The sequence below is a fragment of the Pan troglodytes genome, chromosome 9 (genome assembly GCF_028858775.2).
Source record: "Pan troglodytes isolate AG18354 chromosome 9, NHGRI_mPanTro3-v2.0_pri, whole genome shotgun sequence".
Lineage (NCBI taxonomy): Eukaryota > Metazoa > Chordata > Mammalia > Primates > Hominidae > Pan > Pan troglodytes.
Genome location: NC_072407.2, coordinates 35,101,672 through 35,127,457, shown reverse-complemented (window position 1 = coordinate 35,127,457; position 25,786 = coordinate 35,101,672). Strand labels below are relative to the sequence as shown.

At 36.1% G+C, this 25,786-nt stretch overlaps 1 protein-coding gene across 12 annotated transcripts in view; it reads left to right on the top strand.

The window, feature by feature from the left end:
* DCDC1 (doublecortin domain containing 1) overlaps positions 1-25,786 on the top strand; it is a 490,806-nt gene that overhangs the window by 241,753 nt on the left and 223,267 nt on the right. For all 12 annotated transcript variants that reach the window (XM_009460183.4, XM_016920610.3, XM_016920609.3 and 9 more), the window contains 4 exons: positions 15,769-15,870; positions 19,170-19,333; positions 22,362-22,487; positions 23,851-23,956. In XM_009460183.4, coding sequence (XP_009458458.2) covers positions 15,769-15,870; positions 19,170-19,333; positions 22,362-22,487; positions 23,851-23,956 — 498 coding nt within the window. The remainder of the gene's footprint in view (positions 1-15,768; positions 15,871-19,169; positions 19,334-22,361; positions 22,488-23,850; positions 23,957-25,786) is intronic.

The window sequence follows — 25,786 nt, the reverse complement described above, 5'->3', positions numbered from 1 at the left end:
AGCAGCTATTCGTATGAACTACAGTGTGACTTGGGGAAAAAAAGTGTTTTTTTTTCCCTCAAGTTCACTGCTTATTTCTGAAGAATTTCTATCACTTATACATATTGGCACATGGGCTGGGTAGCAGATACTTAACTTTGGGGTCAGAATTGTCTCTCTCATATATACTCCCTTTTTTGCATTTTATTTTAATTTTAATTTTTTTTTAAGTTCTAGGGCACATGTGAAGGATGTGCAGGTTTGTAAACGTGTGCCATAGTGATTTCCTGCACTTATCAACCCATCACTTAGGTATTAAGTCCAGCATGCATTAGCTCTTTTCCCTAATGCTCTACCCCCAACCCAACCACCCCTGATGGGCCCCAGTGTGTGTTGATCCCCTCCCTATGTCCACGTGTTCTCATTATTCATCTCTGACTTATAAGTGAGAATATACAGTGTTTGGTTTTCTGTTCCTCAGTTAGTTTGCTGAGGATAATGGCTTCCAACTTCATCCATATGCCTGCAAAGGACATGATCTCATTCCTTTTCATGGCTGCATAGTATTCCATGGTGTGTAAGTACCACATTTTCCTTATCCAGTCTATCATTGGTGCACATTTGGGTTGATTCCATGTCTTCGCTATTGTAAATGGTGTTGCAATGAACATACACATGCATGTATCTTTATAAGAGAATGATTTATATTCCTTTAGGTATATACCCAGTAATGAGATGCTGGATCAAATGGTACTTCCAGTTCTAAATCTTTGAGGAATCACCACACTGTCTTCCACAATGGTTGAACTAATTTACATTCCCACTAACAGTGTAAAAGTATTCCTATTTCTTTGCAACCTTGCCAGCTTCTGTTTTTTCTTGACTTTGTAATAATCACCATTCTGACGGGCATGAGATGGCATCTCATTGTGGTTTTGATTTGCATTTCTCTAACGATCAGTGATGTTAAACTTTTTTTCATATGTTTATTGGCCACATGTATGTCTTTTTTTAAAGAAGTGTCTATTCATATCCTTTGCCCACTTTTTAATGGGGTTGTTTTTTCTTGCAAATTTGCTTAAGTTCCATGTAAATTGTGGACATTAGACCTTTGTCAGATGGATAGATTGCAAAAATTTTCTCCTATTCTGTAGGTTGTCTGTTTGTGCTGATGATAGTTTCTTTTGCTGTGCAGAAGCTCTTTAGTTTAATTAGATCCCATTTGTCAATTTTTGCTTTTGTTGTGATTGCTTTTGGTGATTTCATCATAAAATCTTTGCCCATGCCTGTATCCTGCTCTTTATTGCCTAGATTTTCTTCTAAGGTTTTTATAGTTTTGGGTTTTATAGTTAAGTATTTAATCCATCTGAGTTTTTTGTATAAGGTGTAAGGAAGGGATCCAGTTTCAATTTCCTCCTATGGTTAGCCAGTTGTTGTAGCACCATTTATTGAATAGGGAATCTTTTCCCCATTGCTTGTTTTTGTCAAGTTTGTCAAAGATCAGATAGTTGTAGGTGTGTGGCCTTATTTCTGGGTTCTGTATTCTGTTTCATTGGTCTACATGTCTGTTCTTGTACCAGTACCATGCTGTTTTGTTTACTGTAGCCTTGTAGTATAGTTTGAAGTCAGGTAGCATGATGCCTCCAGCTTTCTTCTTTTTTGGTTAGGATTGTCCTGAGTGTACAAGCTCTTTTTTGGTTCCATATGAACTTTAAAATAGTTTTTTCTAATTCTTTGAAGAATGTCAATGGTAATTTAATGGGAATAGAATTGAATCTATAAATTGCTTTGGGGAGTATGGCTGGTTCAACATACGCAAATCAATAAACATAATTCACCATATAAACAGAACTAAAGACAAAAACCACATGATTATCTCAAGAGACGCAGAAAATCCCTTCGATAAAATTCAACATCCCTTTATGTTAAAAACTCTCAATAAACTGGCTATTGAAGGAATGTACCTCAAAATAATAAGACCTATTTATGACAAACCCACAGCCAGTATCATACTCAATGGGCAAAAGCTGGAAGCATTTGCCTTGAAAACTGGTACAAGACAAGGATGCCTTCTTTCACCACTCTTATTCACTCCCTTTTAATGTGCTTTAAAATACTTTCCATACCAGCAAACAAAAGAGGAAATTTACATATGCAAAGAAGCCATGTTGTTGTGTTTGTTTAGATTCACTATGCTGTCTAGTAAAGTAGCCACTAGTCACATATGGCTACTTAAATTTTAATTTTAATTAATTAAAATAAAAAAATATTTTTCTAGTGGTTTCCCAGGACTTTCCTTATTTTAGCACTAAAAAGCCTGCATCCAGCAAACGAAGATGGTTGGTCACCCTGGTCTTTTCTCCAGAATTCTTTCTCCCACATCCCAGGCATTCTCTTTTTATGATTTTTTTCCCCTATAAAGTACTCAGCTCCATTTGCTTCTGCTTCCTCTCTTCTCAGGTTTCTCCTTTGCAACATCTAGCTTCTCTCAGAAAATAAGTTCCTCTTCCACATCTCAAGAAACCTGGATATCAGCCCCATTCTCAGGCTTAGAAAAATGACATGGCTGCATGTTAGAATCTTCTGGAGGTTTTTTTTTTTTTTTTTTTTAAGATACCAATGTTTCCATCCACAGATATTTTGACTTAATTGGTTTCCTGTGCTAAGACTAACTTCTACCAGCTTGGAGGCACTGATTAAGTTTTCAGAAATTTTGTAAGCCAGTTGTTTTATATAGCCATTATTTAAAAATCATATGAATTTACAATGAAGTAGGTCATACACTTCACTTCCTAATTTTTAAATTACATTTTACTATTACCTATTCTCTTGAAGTTATTTAGACCTATTGTGTTTGTTTAGTGTAAACACTATATAATAGTGTGTGCTACCGTGCATTTCTTCTTAAGTTTATTTTCAGGGATGTCTTGTTGTATCTGAAAATTAGTTGTGGTCAGAGTATTTATAAAATAGAAATTGGCAAATACTATAAATGAGGGCTTGATTTCATGTTTTATTGATTGTCTAGACTAGGGAGTTGAAATACCACACACTGTGGGCCAAATCTGCCTGTTTTTTTTGTAAATACAGTTTTACTGGAATATAGTGACACCTTTATGTTTGTGTATTGTCTATGGCTGCTTTTATATTACCAGGCAGAGTGGAGACCATATGACTTGAAAAGCCTAAAGTATTTACTATTGGGCCCTTTAAAGAAAAGTTTGTTGATCTGTGGTCTAGATTTAAGTATGTGACAGAAAATATTCACAATGCAGATTAAATTCAAAAGTGCAAAATTTCTGTGTGTTGCATTGTGAATAGCACAAAAATTGAAATATTCTTCCAGTATATGGAAATCATTATCTGATTCAGCAAAGAACTTGCCCATGTCATTGATTAACAAGAGCGGTCCTACATATGTCTTCTTTCTTTCATTTTTGTCTTATCAACATGGATGAAAATATTAACCAACATTCGGGTCAGAACCACACTCATTTCTCAGTTGCAACCATAGGATGGATGTGGATACAAGACTTGGCAAAAATCAGTGAAACCACTCTTGAGAGTGAGTTGGCTATGTAGAATTTACAATAAAAAGTATTAGATATTTTATTATTATTTGCAAATTATATGTTATGTGATCCTTGTATCAGCAGAATTTATAATAATCACCCCCTTCCTTAAGCAGGTTGCTAAACATTTACCAGCACATCTTCAGATGTGGTGCAAGCATCAGCATTTTTTCAAAAGCTCCCAAATGATTTTATTGTATAGGCAGGACTGACAATCATAGCAAGATTACCAAAGCAGCTTTTTAAGCATAACCAGTAGCACCCCACAAAGAAATTCTCATTCCAGTTGCTAAGTAGCTAAAACTTTTCTCTATACTTATATCTTAGAATTTGTGATGGTGGTGGTGGGAATTCTGTATATCCTGTCAGGTGGGGAGAACTTGCTAATTCCAACTGAAGACACATGGAGCAAAGGCCGCAGTGTACCATCTTGCATTAATTCCAGAATCAACTCATATCAGTTACCTAGCTAACCCTCTAAATTCCCATGGGTGTATATGGAATGGCCTACCTTCCTTTGGACACCATCTCTAACTCAGTTACCTCTGACTCACTGTGGGCAAGGGCCACATCTTTTCTGATTATGAACAACTTTATCCCACCTTGTGGCACGTACTATCATAGAGTGTTAAATGACTTATCAATAAACAAATATATTTTCCATTTATAACTGAACTTACTATAACTTACATAGCCCTAGTAAAGCATTTTTCCTGTTTTCTGTTCATTTTAATCTTAGAAAGTATTTGACAAAAAATAAATGGGGATGATTATCTTTCTAAACTTCATTTCATGATTTTCATCACTCTGTTACATATATATGTAAGCTCACAGCTCAACTTCAAGAATCAAAATAATGTATTGTAGCCAACATCATCTTGTAGAGCAGCGGTCTCAACCAGGGGCTGGAGGCAGGGTGCAATTCAAAATCCTCTGAGCTGCTTTTTCATATTGTATATGGTGTTCTTAACCTCTTCACTGAGCTTTTCATCCTTATCACGTCTTGCATTGATCAGTGAACAATAGCAGCTTTTGGTTTGGTCTTAACGTTAGAAAATCACCTCTTAAAAGGACACTATTTCTGTGTTCCATATTGCCTCACTCCCATTTTTGCAATCATGTGACATAATACAGTGACAAGTTTAAATGGGCATACAAGATTAAAAACCGGGAGCAGCCTCTGTGTGGTTGCTCATTTCTGCCATAGGAAAGTTCCTTGTTTAAAAAAAAATTGGAAACATAACACCATTTGAGGAATTTTAGGAAAGAGTTGTATCACCTGTAATTGCATTGTTCCTAATGATCATTGTCACCTTTCACGTCATTTTCATGTGCACTCGTATATTCTATATAGTCACAACCACAATTTATTTGTATTTGTACTCCAGTACATTCTCCTGCCATCAAGTCATAGCACCTTGTAAGTTGAAAATTTCTTACTGTTTTTACCATCAGTGGTTACACTCAATGTGCACCATCATCTACAAAGCCCTTCAGGCAACAAGTGTTTTGGAGCAATTTCTTACTATTCTAAACTTTCTCTTACCCCTTATTCCCTGTCACTGCCACTACCCCCAGTCTCTTTGAGAACATCTGCTAGAGCTATGGCTCAGTGACTTCTGCCTTCCTAGTCCTGTTCTTTCCATGCAACTCCTCCTCCTCTTCATCCCCATGGAAATGTCAGCAATGTTAGCATTTCCCTGGGAGGGCAGGAAAGAAAGGATTGCTGGGAAAGGGTATTAGCAAATCTGTAGGGGGATGGTGAGTGGAAAAGCTAGTAGGAAGGTGGGTGATTGTGACAGAGAATTGATGAGCAAGGAGAATGTGTGATGTCTGAGTAGGTGGGAGAAAGCATGGGGGAATGAGAGGAAGATGAGTACAGGCATATCCTTTCACTGGAATTAGTGAATTTCACACACAATTGGTCAGTGATGCTCTGAGAGTTGTTTTCTATTTGCTGCCAGTAGAGGCAGATCCAGTTTCTGTGGGACCTAGAGCTTGTCAAATTTGGGAGCCAGCTTGGGGTGGGGAGCTCTCTTTGAAATTAGGTCTGAAAGTGAATATTTATTTAGAATGAGAAAGTAAATCGCAACAAATCAATGGAGTGTTGGCAATTCAGGCTCTTTCTTCTGGGTCTTTTTTAGGCAGCTCATCAGAAATACTTACACAGAAGTATTTTATGACAACTTCCAGAACTCTTAGGACCTAGAATGACTCTAATCTTCATTAACTTCACTTAAATCCACTCTGACCATGAGCAAGAGAAATATGGTGGAATTTAGTAACCTGGATAATAACAAGATTCATAGCACTCTGATTTGGAGACATTTTTAGGCTTTCTATTTTTATATTGTTTAGTTATAGTGTTCTCTTCTATTGTAAGTAAATTTAAGCTTTGTTAAAGGGATAATTCAGAGATTTCTTTTTTAAAGGATGTCTTCATCCAGCATCTAGTTCATCATCCAGGTTGTATGCATCTAACAATTTTTATTCTGCCAATGACAGAAAGGAAGAAGATTTGAAATGAATAGTCCAGTAAATCCACATATTATCAAATAGCCTTGTCCAGAAGACATTGTGCTAGGAACTGTGGGAAGATGCAGAGAAGCATAGAACACCTTTTTGACCCAAGGCCACAATTATTTTCATACAATTAGAAACAATATGACAACACTATGAACAGATTAGCAAAACCAATCTGTTCATCTTCTTACCTTTTTACTACAATTCCATTATTTTAAGTTCCCAGGCCTCTTTACATTTTGAAAATGGGCTAATTTTGTTGGTAACAGAAAACATGTGACTTTCCTGTGCATTGAATACTTAAATTTATTCTTTGAATGGCACAAAAGCACCATGAAAGAAGTTGAGATTTGCCTTCTATTTTGTGGTCATTTTTTAAAAAGTTTAAAGTTTCCAATCATTCATTTGTATTAATAGAAAGCTTATTTTAATATTTAGGAATCTATGGAACAATTAAATGATAACTAAGGTCAGTTGCACATGTAAGTGTGACAAGATTTTTTTTTGGTTGGTGTTTTCACTGTTCTATGTGCATATTACGTTATTTCCATTGTACATTCCTTGATCCGTATCATTCTTATTTAACCACTTTTCCTAAACATGTATTTATAACCCCTAGGATGCTCTGTTATGTCACCTAAGTTATTTGAGTAAACAATGGGAAACAAATTTAGGATATGGCTTAGGTACAGTTAGTAAAACATGCCAACTTTGCGTTCATTTGAAAAGGAATTGTGGTGAGAGTAGCAAAATTGGAATATTCAAGGTCATTGTGATTTTGAGAACATTCACTAAAGGTTGGGCAAAATGTAATGAAGATGATCAATTTTCATATGTAGGTTTTACGATAGTAGGCAAATATTGGACTGCCCATTTTAAAGGTAAAGAAACTGAGATCCTACGAAGCCTTTACACATCTCATGTGATAGCTAAGTAGCGGCAGGTGCTGAAATCTCTTGACTCTTCTTTGCAGCGCTCTTTTCCATCTTGCCACCACCTTTTCTTCCTCCTGTCCTCATTGCCCCACTCCTCCTCCTCTTTGTGGATTTTGGGGGGAAAATGCCAGTATATTCATACTAGCTTATTTTCTGACAGGCATCTGCAGTCAGGTGTAAATCTCTGTAGGAAGATACAATCTTCCTTTTCAAGATGTGCTGAAGAGAAAAACTGCGTCTGTATCAAAATCAGGGAAGAGCAATTGGTCTGGGCATTAGCTCCCATGCAGTGCCTGTTATAATGAGACAGGCTTTCCCTGTGCAGGCCTGACATCCTAGAAGGTGCCCGGAGAATTGCCAGGTGGGCAGTCAGCGGGGAAAGTCCACAGGCCAGAGTTGTATTACTGTCCCAGCAGTTATTCGGACTAAATGCAACCACTGAACCTTACTGTTGCAGGCACACACTCTCTCTCAGTGAGATTGTCCTTCTCCATAGCAGTTAATTTGTTTTTACCTCTCAATTAGCTTTTTCACGGAGTGTTTGATATGTTCAAGTTGCTGAGATTCCTTTCCTACATATGTTCCCGTCCCCTGTATTACCCACTGACATCTATGTTAGTCTGACTCACCATGAACGTTATCGAGCATAAATTCTTCATTTGAACATAAATGAATGCAGATTTTCTCGTAAGTGAAAATGGGGTGATGAATTTACACCTACTTAAGATTCTACCTAGTTTTGATTGTGTTTTATGATGAAAAAAATGGATTACTTCTTAAAATATAAATGTTTTATTATAGATAGTAAGCTTTTGTACAGCTTTTAGTTTCTCAGGATACTCATTCACTTTAGGGGAAAATTATGTTTACAGGCATATTTGATATAAAGAAATGAAACTGAATGGCAGTAAAAGCATACACTCTTTCCAAGGGTAAGAATATGATCTATAAGGCTGATAATTTGGGGAAAGTTTGATGATTTAGTTTATATTTAATCCTACAATGTTCATTTCTCCTAGTAAAATAAAATTTGAGGGGCGCATGACTATGTTTTTCTTATCAAAAAAACACTGACTTTCTATAAAAATAAATATATTGGTGCCAGGAAACTCCAAAAACCTTTATTTACCAAGCTCTTTTTACAAAATACATCATACTCAGCTACTGACAGGACCCACATGCCTGATATTTTAATCCCGATTAAATATAATTTTAGGGATTAAGTTAATTTAGACAAAGTGAAATCCTTGTTGCAATTCTTCTTGAGATATTCCATTTATAAAGGGCTTTTTGAAATTACTTGGCTTAGGACATGACACGCAAGCAAATTTCCTTTGCCACTGTCTTCTGGAAAGTTTTAAACATTTTCATATATTGAACTTAGATTTGCAATTGGATACAAATTGATTTTTTGTTTTTTTTTTTTTGCAGAAACATATGCCTTATTTTTTGTCAATAGTCACAGAAAAATGGGGTAAGACTATTTAAAAAAATACTACAAGAAAACAATGGAAAGTGAGTTTAGATACTTACAAGGAAGGAATGTGGGCCCACTCCCAAGATCACTGAGAAGCTGATGAGGGCCATTTTACAGGAGTCTCCTTTGGCCCTTCCTCTGCTCCAGCCCTCCATTAGGGCTGGCAGATAACCCAGGCTCTTATTACCACCCTTTGTTCAAAACTTTCTCTTAGGAAAGAGACATGCCATTCTTTGTTTTGAGCTAAGATAGTAGTTTAGAATTTTTTTTTTCTGAAATCAAAATTCTTTCTTGGAATCTACTATGTAAAATAGATAAAAGTAGGATCTACCCTGTTCGAAGCCAGGATAGTGGCTGCTTCCACATAGTCACTCATCAGATCTGATTCCCCATGTGAAACCACTGTTGCCCAACCCCCTAATCCCAGCCCTACCCTAGGCCTCTGAGGGGTACCAGGAAGCTGAGATTGAAAATCACAGCCTTAGAGGATCAATAACCAATGAGGCTGAATATAATTTCCCCTCATGCAGCTGTGGCATTTTAATTGTGACAAAGGAGTGAATCTCTAACTGAAATTTCAAGTATTGGCAAGTTGGTGGGAGAGATATTTTGAGGTTAGAGTCTTTGGGCTCCCTTCTAAAATCCTACCCTATAGGCAGCCACCTACTTTACATACTTTGAAATGGTGAGCTCTGCTATACCTTACAATGGAATTTTAAAATATCTCCTTCCAAAAAGTTATTTTCTTTGGTATGCCTTTTCTGGGCTTAAAAAAAATTTGATTGTTGGTCCAGTTACCATTTAGATTGATGAAGTTTAAGAATTATGTAATTTGTTTTTACTTAAGTGCATTTTCATTTCCTGGGACAAAATTTAGTGGCTCCTTACTTGTTAAATAATATTTAAAGACATATGTATTAGGCATTAAAACACTTTTTCTTATATAGTATATAGCATAAATATATGAATTTTTAATTAAATTTTTGTTGCCAGAATCCCATAATTTTAATATTTGGTTTGTCATTATCACTTTGAATATTAAAATTAGACAAGTTTACTGTTTGATTTATACTATATCATATATTTGAGAAAATGTCAAAAATATGGTTATTCTAAAAACCATCCTGCAAGTCTATAAAAAAGGAAAAAGTAGTACATGTATTTTATTTAGTGTACATATAATGTTAATTGAGTTAGAAGTGATTTTCTGTATTTGAAAGTGACTTTGAATTCTGGTTGGATAAATTTTTTTTTTCATGGCTAATTAGCTTCTTACATAAGAAAAATATTTCACTTTAATTTTTGTGTTCTTTGATTTAGGTAAAAACTCAACTATATAATATTTTTCTATGCCTTTAAAATTTTTCATTTCAATTTTCATATATTAGAGCTTCTAATATTAGATATGAGTAAATTTTGATATCTATAGTTAAAAATGTCATTGGACTTGATTTCTAAAGATTTCCCTGCCCCTTATGAGTAGATGTGCCTTGGTGAAGTCACTCAGTCTTTCTGAGAGTCACCTGTAAAATCCAGTTGTTTTGAGTACTGAGTTCATGTAGGTGACAGTGTGTCCTGCACTCTGACCTATCATGCGTGTGTGGAGTGGATGCTGTGCCACACTGCCCAGATTCCCTCTCAGGACTGAGATACCCATCCCCCCCTCACTGCCACAGCTATATCCTTCTTAGATAATTGCCCTCAGCGTAAAGGAGCTGCTTCTCCCAAGATTAGGCTCCCACCCTCGGGGCAGCCTGCATCCAACATTTGGTTGGTACACAGATGCAAAGGCATGTCTCCCTTTTCTTAATTCTGAACAACCTTAAGTACCTTCCCAGTTCTAGAGCTCCCACCAGAGGCACTTGCTTTGCCCATCTGCCCATTGTTTCGCTCATTCCCTCACCAACATTGGTCCTCAGAGAGTTCCCAGTAAACTTCCTGCAAGCAAATCTTGGTCTCAGGGTCAGTTTCAGTGGTCCCCAATCCAAGACAACAGGTAAGTTAACCTTGTATGTTCATTATGTGTTTAATTATGTTCACCTGAAATATGCCAGATAGTTTTGTGTGGCTATTTTATATTCCTTTCCTTCACCAGACCTCTAGTAATAAATCCTGTTACAGTACACCCAACCAACTTTGGCAACACACTGCGGTGTCATTTTTCTATTATTGCCTCTTGACAGCATTGCATCCTGAGACATTTTGAAGCTTAGGTGTTTGGCCTTCTGCTCACGCACAGAAGAGCTTCCTGGGTGGTCTGCCCAGTGGTTATGGAGAGTTTGGGAACCTGCTGTTCCCCCACAGCTAGTTCTTAACCAGACCTCTAGCATTAAAGGCTAGATAATAGTACTGAACTAGGCCTTGCACAAGTCCTTAAATAGATGTCATAAGTGATTACAGGCAAGCTCATCAAAGAACCACATTGGCTCATAACTGCGCATTCAGGGCAGCTTTCCCTATATAGTTTAAGTTTCCCTATATAGTTTAAGTCACTGCCTCTAAAATCTTCACAGTCAATAAAATGTTTTTAGTACTTCGTTGACATTTTTATGCCTTCACAAATACTCTCCGTGAACAGTTATATTTACATTGATTTATTTACATCCATAAATGCAAACATAATATTTCTGAAATATTAACCTACCTACAAATTTTATTTTCCAGTCCTGCTAATAAACAAAGAAGCAAATAGCATAACTCTGACAGAACAACAGAAACTGCCCATTTCTCAGCATGTCAATTGTTAATACTCTGGTTTGAGCCACTGTTAACCCTGGCTTCGGATTGCCTTTGCCTCCTACAGTCTACTCCAAGGCAGCAGCCATAATGATCCTTTTAAAAAATGTGTTAATAAGTCAGATCCTTTTACCACATTATTCCAAACCCGGCAGTGATTCCCCATTTCATTCTCTACCCCTTACTTCTCTGATTTCTTATTTACTTTCTCTCTGCATCACTCTGCTCCAGTCACAGTAGCTTCCTTACAGTTCCTGGAACATACTGGACACATTCCTGTCTTGCTTCATTGCTCTGGCAGCTCTCTCTGCGTGTAGTACTCTTCTCCCTGTTGTCTGTTGGGCTAACTCTTTTACCTCTAAATCTTTGCTCAAATGTTTTCCCTCTTTGAAGCTTATCCAGATCACCCATTTCATATGATGACCAGCACATCCATCACACTCCTTGATTCCAGGCCTGTATCCCCTGCCCTGATGTATTTTTTCTCCTTTACATAGCACCACCTTCTAACCTACACAGGGTGCATTTACCATGATGCTAATGAAACTTAAGCTTTAGGGCCCCTTCCCTGCATAATGCCTGTAAAATTTGCAAATGTAATGTATTTTAACTATAATTGGTTAACCCTATTGTCTCTTTCCACTTCAATTTCTTCTCTTTCATACCCTTTCTTATACCACGTGATTTTGAAATGATCGCACACATTTTTGAGGTATGGCTAAGGAGAAATTGAATTAGGGATACATTGAGTTGGGTGTAGTGGAATCTAGTTAGTGTTTTGCAGTCACTTCTCTATATAGCTCAGTTAGTACTAGCCATTTTGGTATGGAAAGAGCTTCCAGGAAGATAGCTACTTCCTGTTGACCTTATCGTGTACTGTTTTCTGATTGGTGCACTAGAGTGCCTGGCACCAAAAGTATGTGGGTGGGTGGTGGAAGAGAAACATGGTGTGAAATTAACAGAGCCAATTAATTGGTAGAATATTTTTCCACATTTTACAGCTCATATTTTAAAGAAATCTGATTGAGGTTTTCCAAAATGTGGCATCAATCCTAAAACTTTTAATGAAATGACCAATGAAATTGTGATGCCAAAAGAAACTTCTAATCAAGAATAATTTTTTTTATTAACCATGCTAGAGATAAGGCCAGATTATCTTTCGATTATCTCTATAGAAAATGTTACAGACGATGGGGTTATGCCCTGCCCAAATGTCCATCAATGATAGACTGGATTAAGAAAATGTGGTACGTATACACCATGGTATACTATGCAGCCATAAAAAAGGATGAGTTCATGGCCTTTGTAGGGACATGGATGAAGCTGGAAACCATCATTCTGAGCAAACTATCGCAAGGACAAAAAAACAAACACCACGTGTTCTCACTCATAGGTGGGAATTGAACAATGAGAACACATGGACACAGGAAGGGGAACAGCACACACTGGGGCCTGTCGTTGGGTGGGGGGAGGGGGGAGGGATAGCATTAAGAGATATACCTAATATAAATGACTAGTTAATGGATGCAGCACACCAACATGGCACATGTATACATATGTAACAAACATGCACGTTGTGCACATGTACCCTAGAACTTAAAATTAAAAAAAAAACAAACAAAAAAGAAAATGTTACAGAATTACTATATGAAGAGGTGATCAAACACAATGCAGTAAAAAATGTGCTTTGGATAGTTAATGAAAATATTTTGTGACTTTTCCTGAATTTTTAATGTTTTTGCTACGTGTCAGCTTTTTTAATCTGTGTAAGTTGTTTTCTTATTCTGAGTATTTCATAACTAGTTTTGCATTGTAGTTTTGCATTGTTTTTGTTAAAGAAGACCCACTAAATTATATAAACTTCAGGTCTCACAAGATCCAGGTGTACCCTGAATATGCTATATGATTTACTCATTTGTTGTGTTCTGCTTATTGCTTATTGTCGGCCCCTCCCTCTAGTCCAGCACAGGGTAAACACATTGAGAGCAGGAATCTTAGTTCACTGATGCTTTTTAAGTTCCTGAACAGTGCTTGGCATGTAGTAGGCACTCAGTAAATATTTGTTGAGTGAATAAATTGACATTACAATGAAACTTCGGTGTTAATCTAATTTAGTTTAGCTTAAGAAAAGTCAATATTGACATGAAGGAAAGTAAAAAGACTGTGGTGCATAAAAAACACTCTCTTGAAACTCTGTACTTTGTGTTGCTAAGGGCATAGAAGTAACTTATTCCTATTTCTACATGTTTCTTCAGTAGTTGTTAGCTGCTATGTTTTTCAACAGGATCTGCATCATGATTTTTTAGGTTCTATGACCTTATTCCTTGGGACCCAAGGCTAGCCTCAGCTGGCTTTCTGCATCATCCCACTCCAAGGGTGAGAATTTAATTTTAGAGCTATAGGGAGGTGAGGCCATGCAGAGAGCCACTGGGAAGCCAATACAGCAGCTGATTTTTCTTAAGCCAAGAATTGGGCAGGAAGAAAATAAAGGTAGACTACTTTTAATTTTCCTGTATCTAAGTCAATCATAGAAACTCTCTCTTTAGAGAGCTATCTTTGTTTAAACATTGGATATTGGAAATAAAAATATTCCTCAGGCAAAGGAGGAATAAGTAAATAAATATATTTTGGTATATATATTGCATTTTAAAAATAGGCATATTAATATAGAGCTTAAAAACTAGAGCTGAGCTTTAAGAAAAACGGAATCTCTTAAGATTTCAGTTTGGAGAATTTTTAGGTTTTTGGACACACAGTGAAAACACATTATATGTATGACTAGTGGAGGGCAGCCTCCCTTCACTTAAGCATCTAAACTTTTATATAACCACTAAAATATCTCTTTTTTTAATGCCCTTGTAGGATTTGCAGAGGTCACAGCCAATTTTTATTTTTATTTTTGAGAACACTTTTCTGGACGTAGAAGGGAAGCCTTATTATCAGCAGTGAAGAAAGTAGTGAGCTAATGAAGGTATTAGGTGTTGACCAAGACCTCTCTGCTTTCTCAGGTTAGCAGTTAGCACTTGGCACTGCTATTTTCTAGAATATAATTTGCTGCACTCTGACTCCATGTCTAGCAAGTCTCGACAAAGTAACATCAATAAGTTCTCCAAACTGAGCTTTTGTCAACACTAACCTTGTAGAATACATGCCACCTAGAATTGTGACCTTCACTGCTAAATTTCTCTGTTGCTTAAGAGTTTTGTTCCAAAGTTGAGCCCTGAAGAGATTATGGGGACAGTAAGAGTCTTTTCCCACATTATTTTCCATAGGTTTGCAGGCAAAAGTTGGGTTTACAAGTTTCCTTGGAAAAATAGAGAGATTTTTTTTACTCAGAATTGTATCTTTACTCAGGATTATTACTTAAAAATAATCCTCAGTGCACCAAGGCTGAAAGCTGTAGGGTCTTGACTGGACTATCAGTAGCTCAATGAACGTCACTGACTGGAATGAAACCTGCAATTTTTGACATTACTACTCTTTTTATTTTTCTTTTTTTATGACTAAAAGCTGAGGAAGTGTTATTGAAACACATTATTTCTAAAACCAGGTTGAGACAATTAAATACATTTCAAAAACTTTCTCAAAAAATATAAAAAAGGTAGTTTTTTTTTCATTTTTAAATAAATATTCTCCCAAATTATCTTCTCTGGAAATAGCACTAGAAATAAATAAAATGGCTCTGCTGATGTGATGGGCATATCGGAGAGGGAAGAAAAGAACTTTTGAGAAAAAAAATAAAAAGCAGGGATTTAAATTATTCATCAGGCCCCTCTCTCAGCTGCTTCCTTTCTTGCCTGGTGAATGGCACACCCCACATGGATCCTCCGCGTGGTTGGAGGGGTGGTGTTCACTCTAGTGAAGCCATCCTGTCGGGACTGGTTTATTCAGATCCTTTTGACCAGAATGTTTGCTAGCATTTTTTTTTTCCCCAGCGAGTGTTACATAATGCAATGTTATGAATTTTATCTCTGTTCTCAACAACTTTTTGGATATGTGCACTTAAAATGGATGACTTTCATCATACTGTTATGCAATAAATCTGTCAGGTTAAATTTCCTTTTAGTGTGCCAAAAGATTAGCTGAACGCTGATATATTTAAGTATAAACCAAAGTATGAATATTCCTCACCTTATTTGTGGCTTTATGAAGAACAAAATGAGCTAGTTAGGTTGCTATTGACTTTTTTTTTTTTTTGACACTTGCTTCATTTAAGCATCCGCTGTGGTCAGTGATTCCTCCTTTAATGTCCACATTTTCTTCTATTATAAGATTGTAGGGTATGCCAGTCAAATTAGACACTGAAACCAAAAGGAGAAGCAGGAGCCTTTCTTTTCTTTTAGTGCTGTTGATTCCATTGCCAATTACTTACTCACATGTGTTTATACAGTCGGTCCTTGCTTTGCACAATTCCCACGTACACAATTTTCAGTTGACATGGTACCATGAAAAAGGATGACTGCCTAAATTTATCTAAGTGTGTATGAATATATGTATGTATGTGTGCATGTATTTATTTTTATTTTTGAATATGTTTATTTTTCAGGTATTTGAAAATGGTAAAAACACTGGAGAGATCTCTGTTGGTATCAGTAAAAAAGATTTGGGATCGGATAGCCCAATTCAAACTGACCATATGATGGAAAGAGTGAGTTTACTGACAGTTTACTTATGACTTTAAGTGTCTTGCAAGTTACTTGCAACTAATTTAGACAATTACATCTTAAAGTTGTTTGCAGAAGATCAATGGTTTGTTGATCTGTAAAGACTGATATCGCAAAGATTTACTTCTGAATTTCTTAGGCTTTTAGCGTTAGTATAGTGTTAACTCCTGAACTCCATACCTAACGGTTTCTTAACCTTCTTCATGCTTATATTTGGAATCTGTTTATGCTTGGCCCTGGTTTTGATACATCAGGATTTCCCTCTTGTTTACACTAAAAAAAAAGTGATATATTCAGTGGAGGGTATGCCCTGGATCTAGGGTATTTCTAAACCCTAGATTCTGAGTAATTAACATGCAGCCTTGGTCTTCTCCCTGCTCATCGTGAGCAGGTTCAGCTAGTTTTGCTTACATCTTAGGCACTCTTACCTTTTTCTGTTTTCCAGACAATTGGGATGTTTCTCAGGCAGAACCAACATGTTCAGGCTCTTTATTTTGGGTCTTTGTCTTGCATAAAAGGACACTGAACAGCCTGTTGTTTACAAATTGGGGTTATGCACCCGAGCGCACACCAGTGTTTTGGGCTCTCTTGCCTTGCCTTTGTTCAGTAACTTGCTCCCTTTTTCTCCCTTCAGTTCAGCACCCTCAGACTTACCTCTCCTGGTGGTATCCATTACCTGGCTTTTACAGCCAATCGAAAAAGTTGTATATGAATTGGGATCCTCTCATTGGATCATTAGCTGGACCTGGAAGAGAGGAAGAAACGCTACTTTGATTAGAGAGAGAAGGATCCAGAGCCTTGGCTGGTTTCTTTTTACCATAACATACCTGATTACACAAATCACCATGACACAAAGGCCTTCATAGGATTTTTCACCTGTCTCCCCGGCTTTTTACATTAGAATATTTTACCAGCCTGAGCAACATGGCAAAATCCTGTCTCTACAAAAAATAAAAAAAATTAGCCTGGCATGGTGGCATGTGCCTGTAGTCCCAGTTACTCGGGGGCTGAGGTGGGGGGATCACTTGAGCCTGGGATGCTGAGGTTGCATTTAGCTGAGATCACACCACTGCACTCCAGCCTGGGTGACAGAGTGAGACCCTGTCTCAAAAAAAAATAAAAAAGGAAGATATTATTCTATAGAAACTTTTTGTGTTGACTTATAGCACACTGAAATTGAGCTGTGCTGTGCTTCTGTATGCAATAAATCTGGGGCAAAAACATTAATTAGGGGCATTATAAAGTTCTTTGGGAGAGCCCTTGTGACACCACCCAAGGACAACTGCTCCCTTGTGTGGACACGTGTTTCAATCACTAGCCTAAGATGTTTCACACTCTTTTCAGGTTCTTGAACAAATTCTTATGCTATGAAGGCCTGGTGATGATAGCTTTAAAGATAAATGGGTGAAGAGTATCACAAGTTTTGGTTGCCACAGCAAAGCCCTAACCAATGACCTAAAGATGAAGGGCACAGAGGCCCTTACCTCCTGAAGACTGTTGAATGCTCATCTTTGAACACATAAAATGCAGTCTGTCACCAACTTGAGAAAATAGAGATTGCAATGCAACTCCTGTGAAAGTGAATTTGGTTAAGTGGTCAGATGCTCACATCACATGTCTACCTCGCATCCCTCTTCTTTGTACACACATTTCCTTCCTGGATCAGGCCTTAAATCTTTTGTATCATTCCTTTTTATAAAAAGGTGATGCCTGTAAAGCAAAATCTCTGTGATTTAAAAAATGATCAGCATAACATGTTTTCTGAAATAATAGCAAAGCAACAAAAATAAGCTCAAGAGCTGAAACCACACAAAAATAAATGTAGGGCTTTAGAAATACAATCTATAGATTTCAAAATATGTTTGCCATTTCCATGGAAAAATAACCAAGGCAATATAGATTTTTACTATTCTAACACCTTTGCCTCTTATACACCTAAAGAGGAGAGTAATGATCATTTTTAATTCAAAGGAATTGGCTATGCTGGATGGGAAGTATTAATGCCTTTCCAATGCTCAAGACTAAAAATCTTCAGCTAATGAAAACACTAAGTTGGAGATACTATTACGTATCTCTAATTAGGACAAAGCCTAATACTTAGATCCTATACATGCAGTTTCTGGTCAAAAGAAATATTTGCTCAGTCAAGAGTTTACAGCCAATCGTGAGACACCTGAGATGCATGGAAGACCTGTGACTTTCCCTTCTTTCCTCTAAGCCTCAGCATTTAGCACTTCTCAATATACCCTCAATGAGGATTAATAGAGGAGCAAAAAAGAAAAGAAAAAAAAGGACCCTGAACTGCAGTTAGGCCAGAAAAGACCACAGCTATATCTACATCCCTGCAGGGATTACAGGATAACAAGAAACCGAGAGACACAAGAACTGACAAGGGAGAGATGAAAAGGAACCCCGTGACAGAAGGCTGGGGGAAGAGTGATGGATAGGGTGGAGTGCAGAGCAAGGAAGAGCAAAGGCCGAAACATTTAAACAAAGGTGACAGAGGATAATGAAAAATGTATTTTCAAATACCATATGCAGCACAGTTCTGTTAGATTTACTTTATATTTGAAATACGCCCTAAATTAGAAATATCTTGATAATTTAGAGACTCTAAATGCAAGATAGAAGCAAACACTGATAATGCTATTATTTTAAATATTAAATGACAGCTTTTCATACTTCACACTTCCATGATGTCTTTCTTACAACTTAAAAACATTCATTATTGAAGATGTCCACAAGCTATTTCAGGGTTCATAATTAAAATGCTTCTAGGGAGAGATCTTTGTAAGTGAACCAACTTAGGCTAAAAGTCATTTTAATTTTGGCAATTGTCCTACTACTGGTTACCTGAGATTTGCTGGGGACAGGGAGATTGGTGATTGTGAAACTTGAACGTGGTCTGGAAGGCCCCTAACAAAATGTGTAGCTCAGACAAGAAAAGCGTAACCGTTATCAAAGAGGACCGTTACCATGTGTAGAAGCTAAATGCTCTTTCTGTAAGACTGTCACATCTGCTTTGAGTCCCCGTGCCAAAGGGTCAGAGCTCAATCACAAGCCTGTGGCACCCCCTGCTGGTTAAAAGCCCATGCTCATTTTGTTACTTTACACTGAGCTAAACATTGCCGTCATTTCACACTTCTTTTAACATTCTATATGAATTTAATTATCATTTGTTTGGACTTCATTTGTTACAGAGTAGAGACAGTTTATTACAGATGTTCCCATTTTAGGTTATTTATTCTCCTCTATCCCCTCTGCCCCTCTAACCCCCAACCAGTTACTTCTCAAGATTCATCAAAGGCTTCAAGGTTCTTCCATCAACCCACCAGGCCTCAATTATTCTTCAATGCGGCTTTTTGATGAGAATGGCCAAGAAATTAAGAATCCACTTTTGCTGAAGAATGAGCAAAAAATTTGGGTCTCTTATGGTAGAGCATACAGGTAGGAGCAAGGGGTTTGTTTTCTGTCCTCAATCTTTCCAGGGGAGAGCTAATTTGAAAGCGGATTTGAGAAGTCAAGTAGCACCCTTCATGAAACATTTTTTTATTTTGAATTCCAATAAAATTTTAGAGGTGTTTTTGCAAGGCAGTATTGTTGGTGGAATATGACATCTCTTTCTCTCTCTCTATCTCTCTCTGTGACTTTCTGTCTTAATGCCTTGTCATAGTTCTTGAAGTCTGCCTGTCAGCACAGCAAGAGGGATTTGTTCATGTCTGAGTAGTCACCTTAATGATAGCAGATGGAAACGCCACGGGGGGCCCAAGCCCATCACACTGTCATTGTCGCACACTGCCCTGACCTGCTTCCACTCCTCTATTTTTTTTGTCCCTTTTTAAAGGAGAAATGGATGGTAATTGAAAAGGATCTTAAGCAAGATTTATGAAGCTGTAGACAACATGATTCCCCACTATCTCTCTATGTTTTCACAAATAAAGTCTTAACCTTTTAAGCACCAATGACAGGACAGCTAAAGATAAATTGGTAAAGCTTGTAAGCCCTATCCTATCAAAGTTATATTCCTCAAAAGCACCTTACATTATCCCACAATAATTACTGGTTATTGCTGAGCATTGTGTAAATTTTTGTAGATTGGTAAATTCCTGCATAAAATTATCTGTGTTTCTGAAGAAAGAAAAAGGCTGCAGTATATAGGCACTGATGAGCTGGGCTGTTGTTTTCAATATCTAGGAAATTTATGCATATTTTGACAGAACACATCCAGATGAACTCTGAAACTGCTTGTCAGGAAACTTAAACACACTTCTCTATTTTTAATTTTTTTAGCTTATTATCTGTAGAACAGAATAAGGGAAAATAATTTTTCATATAGAGTATAACTGATCATATATTAACTATAATGAAAATAGCATAAATAAACCTAAATCTTAGCAAAGCAAGGGCTATTGGATTTGCTATATATTCAAATAGTTAAAATTTCGAATACTGAAACAAATGTACTCAGAAATCCATCAAGGTTTTGGAAGATGTTGCTAGAATAAGTTGTGGATCACATGTTACAAAATTTTATTTCATCTGTCCCAGATGAAATATTAAAATGCTTGATGATTTCTTAGGCTGTGTAATTTAGAGAATTAAAAAATCTCTAAGGAATGGTAAGTTTTTGTCCATAGATAAATTTCAAAATATAATTTAATTACATTGTAAGTAGAATTGTTTTTACAATGATAAAAACTGATGAATTTTAAAGTGGCAAGAATTCTTGAGTAATCTAGTAAGCCCTTCCTATTACAAGGATAGGCTTTAATAAAATGTGTCATTATTATTTCTTTTTAATATTATTGTCAAAGTGAAAGTAATGACTCACTAATTTTGATACGTTTAATGATGTTTGCTATAATACAGCATTTTAGTAATATTAAACATTTGTTTTTGGCTAATTGGATCATATTTGCGGAATAACTGGTAAAATGCCAAAAATCTGAGATATTCTAAAAATCAGCTGAGAATTGTAGTCGGAGAAATTTACCAGTGCATATATTTATTTGTATTTCATTGTGATTTTAACAGTTTAATGTATTTTTTTGGTTTCCAATCCAACATAAAGCACCAGGAAACCATTACAGCATTTTGCTACCATAGGAATGTTTAAAATGTATATGTCTAAAAAGTTATTGCCATCTAGTTTGAAATATGTTGAGAAAATGTGCAATACGTACTAAGTAAATCGTTTTCATTTTCAGTAAGTAATTCTACTGAGTCTAATTTATGTTGATTTGAAGGGGTCAAGCTACTCATTTGTAAAAGATGATTTTTGCCGATGTCCGCTTCTATTTTGAATATTTTATTTTTCTTTCAATTTTTTATTTTGAAAAAATTTAAATCTAAGGAAACTTGAAAAAATAGTACAATGAGCTCCTGTATATCTTTCACCTAGATTCACCAATTTAAAGAGTTTGCCACATTTGTTTTACCTGTTATATATCTCCCATCTCTCTCTCCCTCTTGAACAGCTTGAAAGCAATTCCAGACATTAAAATTTCACTCCTAAATGCTTCAGGTCACATAGCTGAAGAAGAGTTATGTGTCACCACATTATAATATCTAACACAGTCAACAGTAATGTAATATCCTCTAATATACACTCTATATTCAAGCTAACCAAAATATGCTTTAGAGCTTTTTGTAATCCAGTATCCAAATATACTTCCTTGTATTATATTAGTTATTTTCTTTAGTTGTCTTTAATCTAGAATATTCTTTTAATCTTTTGTTTTGTTTTTCATGACATTAATTTATTTTTCAAGAGTCCAGGCATTTTTCTTGTAGAATGTCCCACATTCTGGGTTTGTCTGAGTGTTTTCTCATGATTAGATTCAGTTTAAATATTTTTGGCAACAAGACTACAGAGGTGATGTCGTTGATTTTTAATTCTAGAGATAAATAGCGAGTCTTAAGCAATTTAGAGAAAAATGGCTCATAGTGTACAATAGTGGCCATTGTTTTCATTTAAAATCTGTTTTTGATTTTAATTTCCAAATTCACTTAAAACAGTGTGCCTAACAATATGTAATATGAAAATCAAATCAGCATGGCATTTAGTGAGCTCACAGAAATAATTGTTCGTGGCCAAATATTAAGAATTCATTTAATTATCAGCTCCCAAGATTACTATAGATGTATTGGATTACTGTTATACATGGAAAATGAACATTATGTGAATGACGATTGTTTTTCTCAACTAAATACTTGGCTTTAATTATTGCAATTATTATTTTTTTAATTACATATGTTGAAACTATTTTGGCATATTATAGATCAGCTAAATAAACTGAAGTATATATTTCAGGTGTTAATATAGAATACCAGCAATAGTGCTATACAATAGGAAACTCTCTTATTTCTGAATTTTATTAGACAATGATAATGTGTATTTTATTGTTTATTTGTGCTCAAATTTCAATGTATGTCTAATTTTGAAGATAGTTTTGATGTTTTATCCGTTTTTCAGATCTCCACTAAATCTTGCTTTGGGTTTGACCTTTGACCGAGTGAGTGCATTTGCCAGAGGTGATATCATGGTTGCATATAAGACCTTTTTGGATCCTAATGCTGTTCTGCTACCTGGATGTGGCAAGTAAATTAACAAGTAATCTTGTTAAAGATGTGGTTAAAGTAATCCAAAGCACTTAATTCAGGATTTTTCAGAGTAAGAGATTCGAAACACTAAAAGATGCTCTTTCAGTTGTCTTAAATAAGCAATTGTTTATTTTATTGACTTATTTAATGGTATAATGAGGTAGTGCCTAAAAGACTTGTGAACTTTCCTTAGTTTTAGAAAACCATATGGGGCCAGGAGCGAAGTATAGTTTCTGCTTTGCAGAAACAACAATTTGGTTTGAAACATAAAAGCTGTTTTTAGTGGTTATTTCTAAATTAATCATTTATAATGGAATCATTAAAATATAAATTATGTTCTGTGTATGAGTGTTCACATTTAAACTTCTTATCTGATGATGATACATTTAAAACAAAAGCAATGTTCTGGGGACTTGTTGGGGCAGTGAAGAGTAGGAGTTGGAAGATCTAAGGAGGCATTTTGCTTCGTCTCTGCTCGTGATTGTCCAGGAGCAGATTGGTGTTGGTTTCTTATCTGCAAATAATACAAACTGGCTTTTACTGAGTGTTGACCATAGGCCAGGCACAGTTACAAATTAACTGGGTAAGGATCGATTTAATTCTCACAACAATTATGTTACTCCTATTATTCCATATTACTCTACTCTTACTCCATTTCTCAGAGACAGAAACCAAGGCACAAAGAGAGAAGTAATTTGTCCAAAGTCACACAGCTGGTACATGGTAGAGCCAGGATTCTAACCCAGATCATTTGTCTTAAGTACCTGAGTGCTTAACCACTATTTAGTGCCGTCCAATAAAACTTTCTGTGATGATGGACACACGCTTTGTGACTACTGAGCATTTGAAATGTGACTAGTGTGAATGCAAAACTGAATTTTAAATTTTGTTCAAGTAAATTAATTTAAATTTAAATAGGAATAGGTAGCTAGTGACTACCATATTGGACACTGCAGCAGATCCTGATACTATTTTGGATTAGGTGATCTATCTATAAGTTCCCACCTAGCTATAACAACCTTATAATTTAACAAATTGTAGCTCTTTTTAATAAACAGTTGAAAATGCTGAAGTAGAAGGCAAATACAGAGAACCAAAATCAGTCTGATGAGATCACTCAGTCCAGCCAGTGACAACCTATTGCTAAATATGTCTAGAGGGACATACTCATTGATAGTTATTTAAATAACAGCTTTATTCCCCAATGACTGCTGGTACTTTCCAGGCAAGATTTGATATATAAATTATTAGTAATGGAGTATACATAAAGCATAAAGAGTATTATAATTAAAGAGTAAAGGGCATTGTAATTAAATGCATATTATTCTAATAAAAATAATTACGTATTTTACTTTTCTTAGTTGGGAAGTTTGTGAGGGATTTCCAATTAATTTCAACTGTACCAGTCAACAGATACCTGACCAGTTTGAAAAGGTGGACTTGGAGAACCATTTTCTACAGAACAAGGTGGGATTTTAGTTATTGTACTTTAAAAGGTGCACTTTATGTATTGGACACTCAGCCAATATATAATGAATATTTGTGACAGTTTTTTTTTTTTTTTCTGAGATGGAGTCTTGCTCTTTCACCCAGGGTGGAATGCAGTGGTGCGATCTCAGCTCACTGCAGCCTCTACCTCCTGGGTTCGAGCGATTCTCCCGCCTCAGCCTCCCAGGTAGCTGGGTCTACAGGCACGCGCCACCATGCCTGGCTAATTTTTGTACTTTTCGTAGAGATGGGGTTTTGCCATGTTGGCCAGGCTGGTCTCGAATTCCTGACTTCAAGTGATCCGTCCACCTTGGCCTCCCAAATTGCTGTGATTACAGGCGTGAGCCACTGCGCCCGGACTGTGACAGTTTTTTTTAAACTATAAATTATATTACAGTTTTTTAAACTATAAATTATTTTTACAAATATTGGGGCAGGTGTTATTCTTTACTTCCTGTTAATTAACCAGGCACTTCAAAACGGAAAACAACATATTTAATTCCTACTTGAAAAACTTATACCTGATTTATGTTATTTAAGCCGTATTGTTTGACATATTTTCTTTGTACTGTTAATAGCTATAATAATAAGTTGGAGTTATTTAAGGAAGTCTTTAAGATGGCTGCTATCTCTATAGTTTAGGATCTGATCTATTTGCTCTACAGGTCAATGCATCTAAGGAACACAAGTTCTTTAGGAAACCTAACTCATGTCAACCCAATCCTGAAGGTCCATATCAATTTACACTTAGAAATTTATCCTTCCAGTAAAGAAGATGTTTTTTTTTTTTCCCTCCAGCTCAATTATGAAAGGCATTTTAAATCTATCTCCAAAGAAGGAATACTTATTTTGTTTTTCTTAGCTGGCAAGTGCTGTGTACGGTTGTTGCTCATTTTAGCAGTGTAAGCTTTAATTTTTGAACACATGAAATCAAAATCAAAAGTCACTCACAGAGACAGAGCAGTCCAAAGAAAGTAGGACTTCCTATCAATTGGGCCCTGTATTTCCAAGAGTCAATGCAAGAGACACATTGCCCCAACCTGCTCTTTTTAAATTTCTTTATGCTCCCCATTCAGTTTCTCAATTATGTCAAAATTTAAGCTGAAAATATTGATTATTTCAAGGAGCATATGGATCTAAGTAATGTACTTATAAAAATAGAATCAAATATTTCTACTTCTGCCGGGTTTTGAGAAAATATAGAAGATTAAAGTAACTAGAATGATGTACTTATTAATGTATTTTGTATTTTGCCTTCATCTGACATTAAGATTTATTTACTGTAGATCTGATCCTGTTGGTATTCATCGTTAGATTTTTGCTGTAGCATTATTTTCCTGCTCAAAACACATGTATGCCTGGCTGTTGCCTTTTGAAGTTCCAAATTTTCATCTGGACTTCATTGATCCCCATGATTCTCCTCTAATCTACCTCCGCTCTCAACTTACCTTTCCAATTTTCTCCTCTTGCTCTGTATACTCTACATTACAGTCAGGCTAATCAGTTGTGCACCAGAACATGCTTTCCACTTTTGTATACTTGTGCCATGGCTTGTATTGTTCTTTGCCTGGGATATACCCCCAGCCATTACTATTACTTGCTTCTTAAGGCTTTACTCAACTTACTCTTCCATAAAGCCTTCTCACATACTCCAGAAAGAATTAATCTTTATTTTGTATTCTCAGGACTCATTATCTTCCTTTGAAAATTGTTGTTGAGTTTGTGTTTTGGTACAGGTATTTGCTTTTGTGTTTTTCCTTCACTAAACTGAGGATTCTTTGGGCACAGGCATTGTCTTACTCGTCTTTG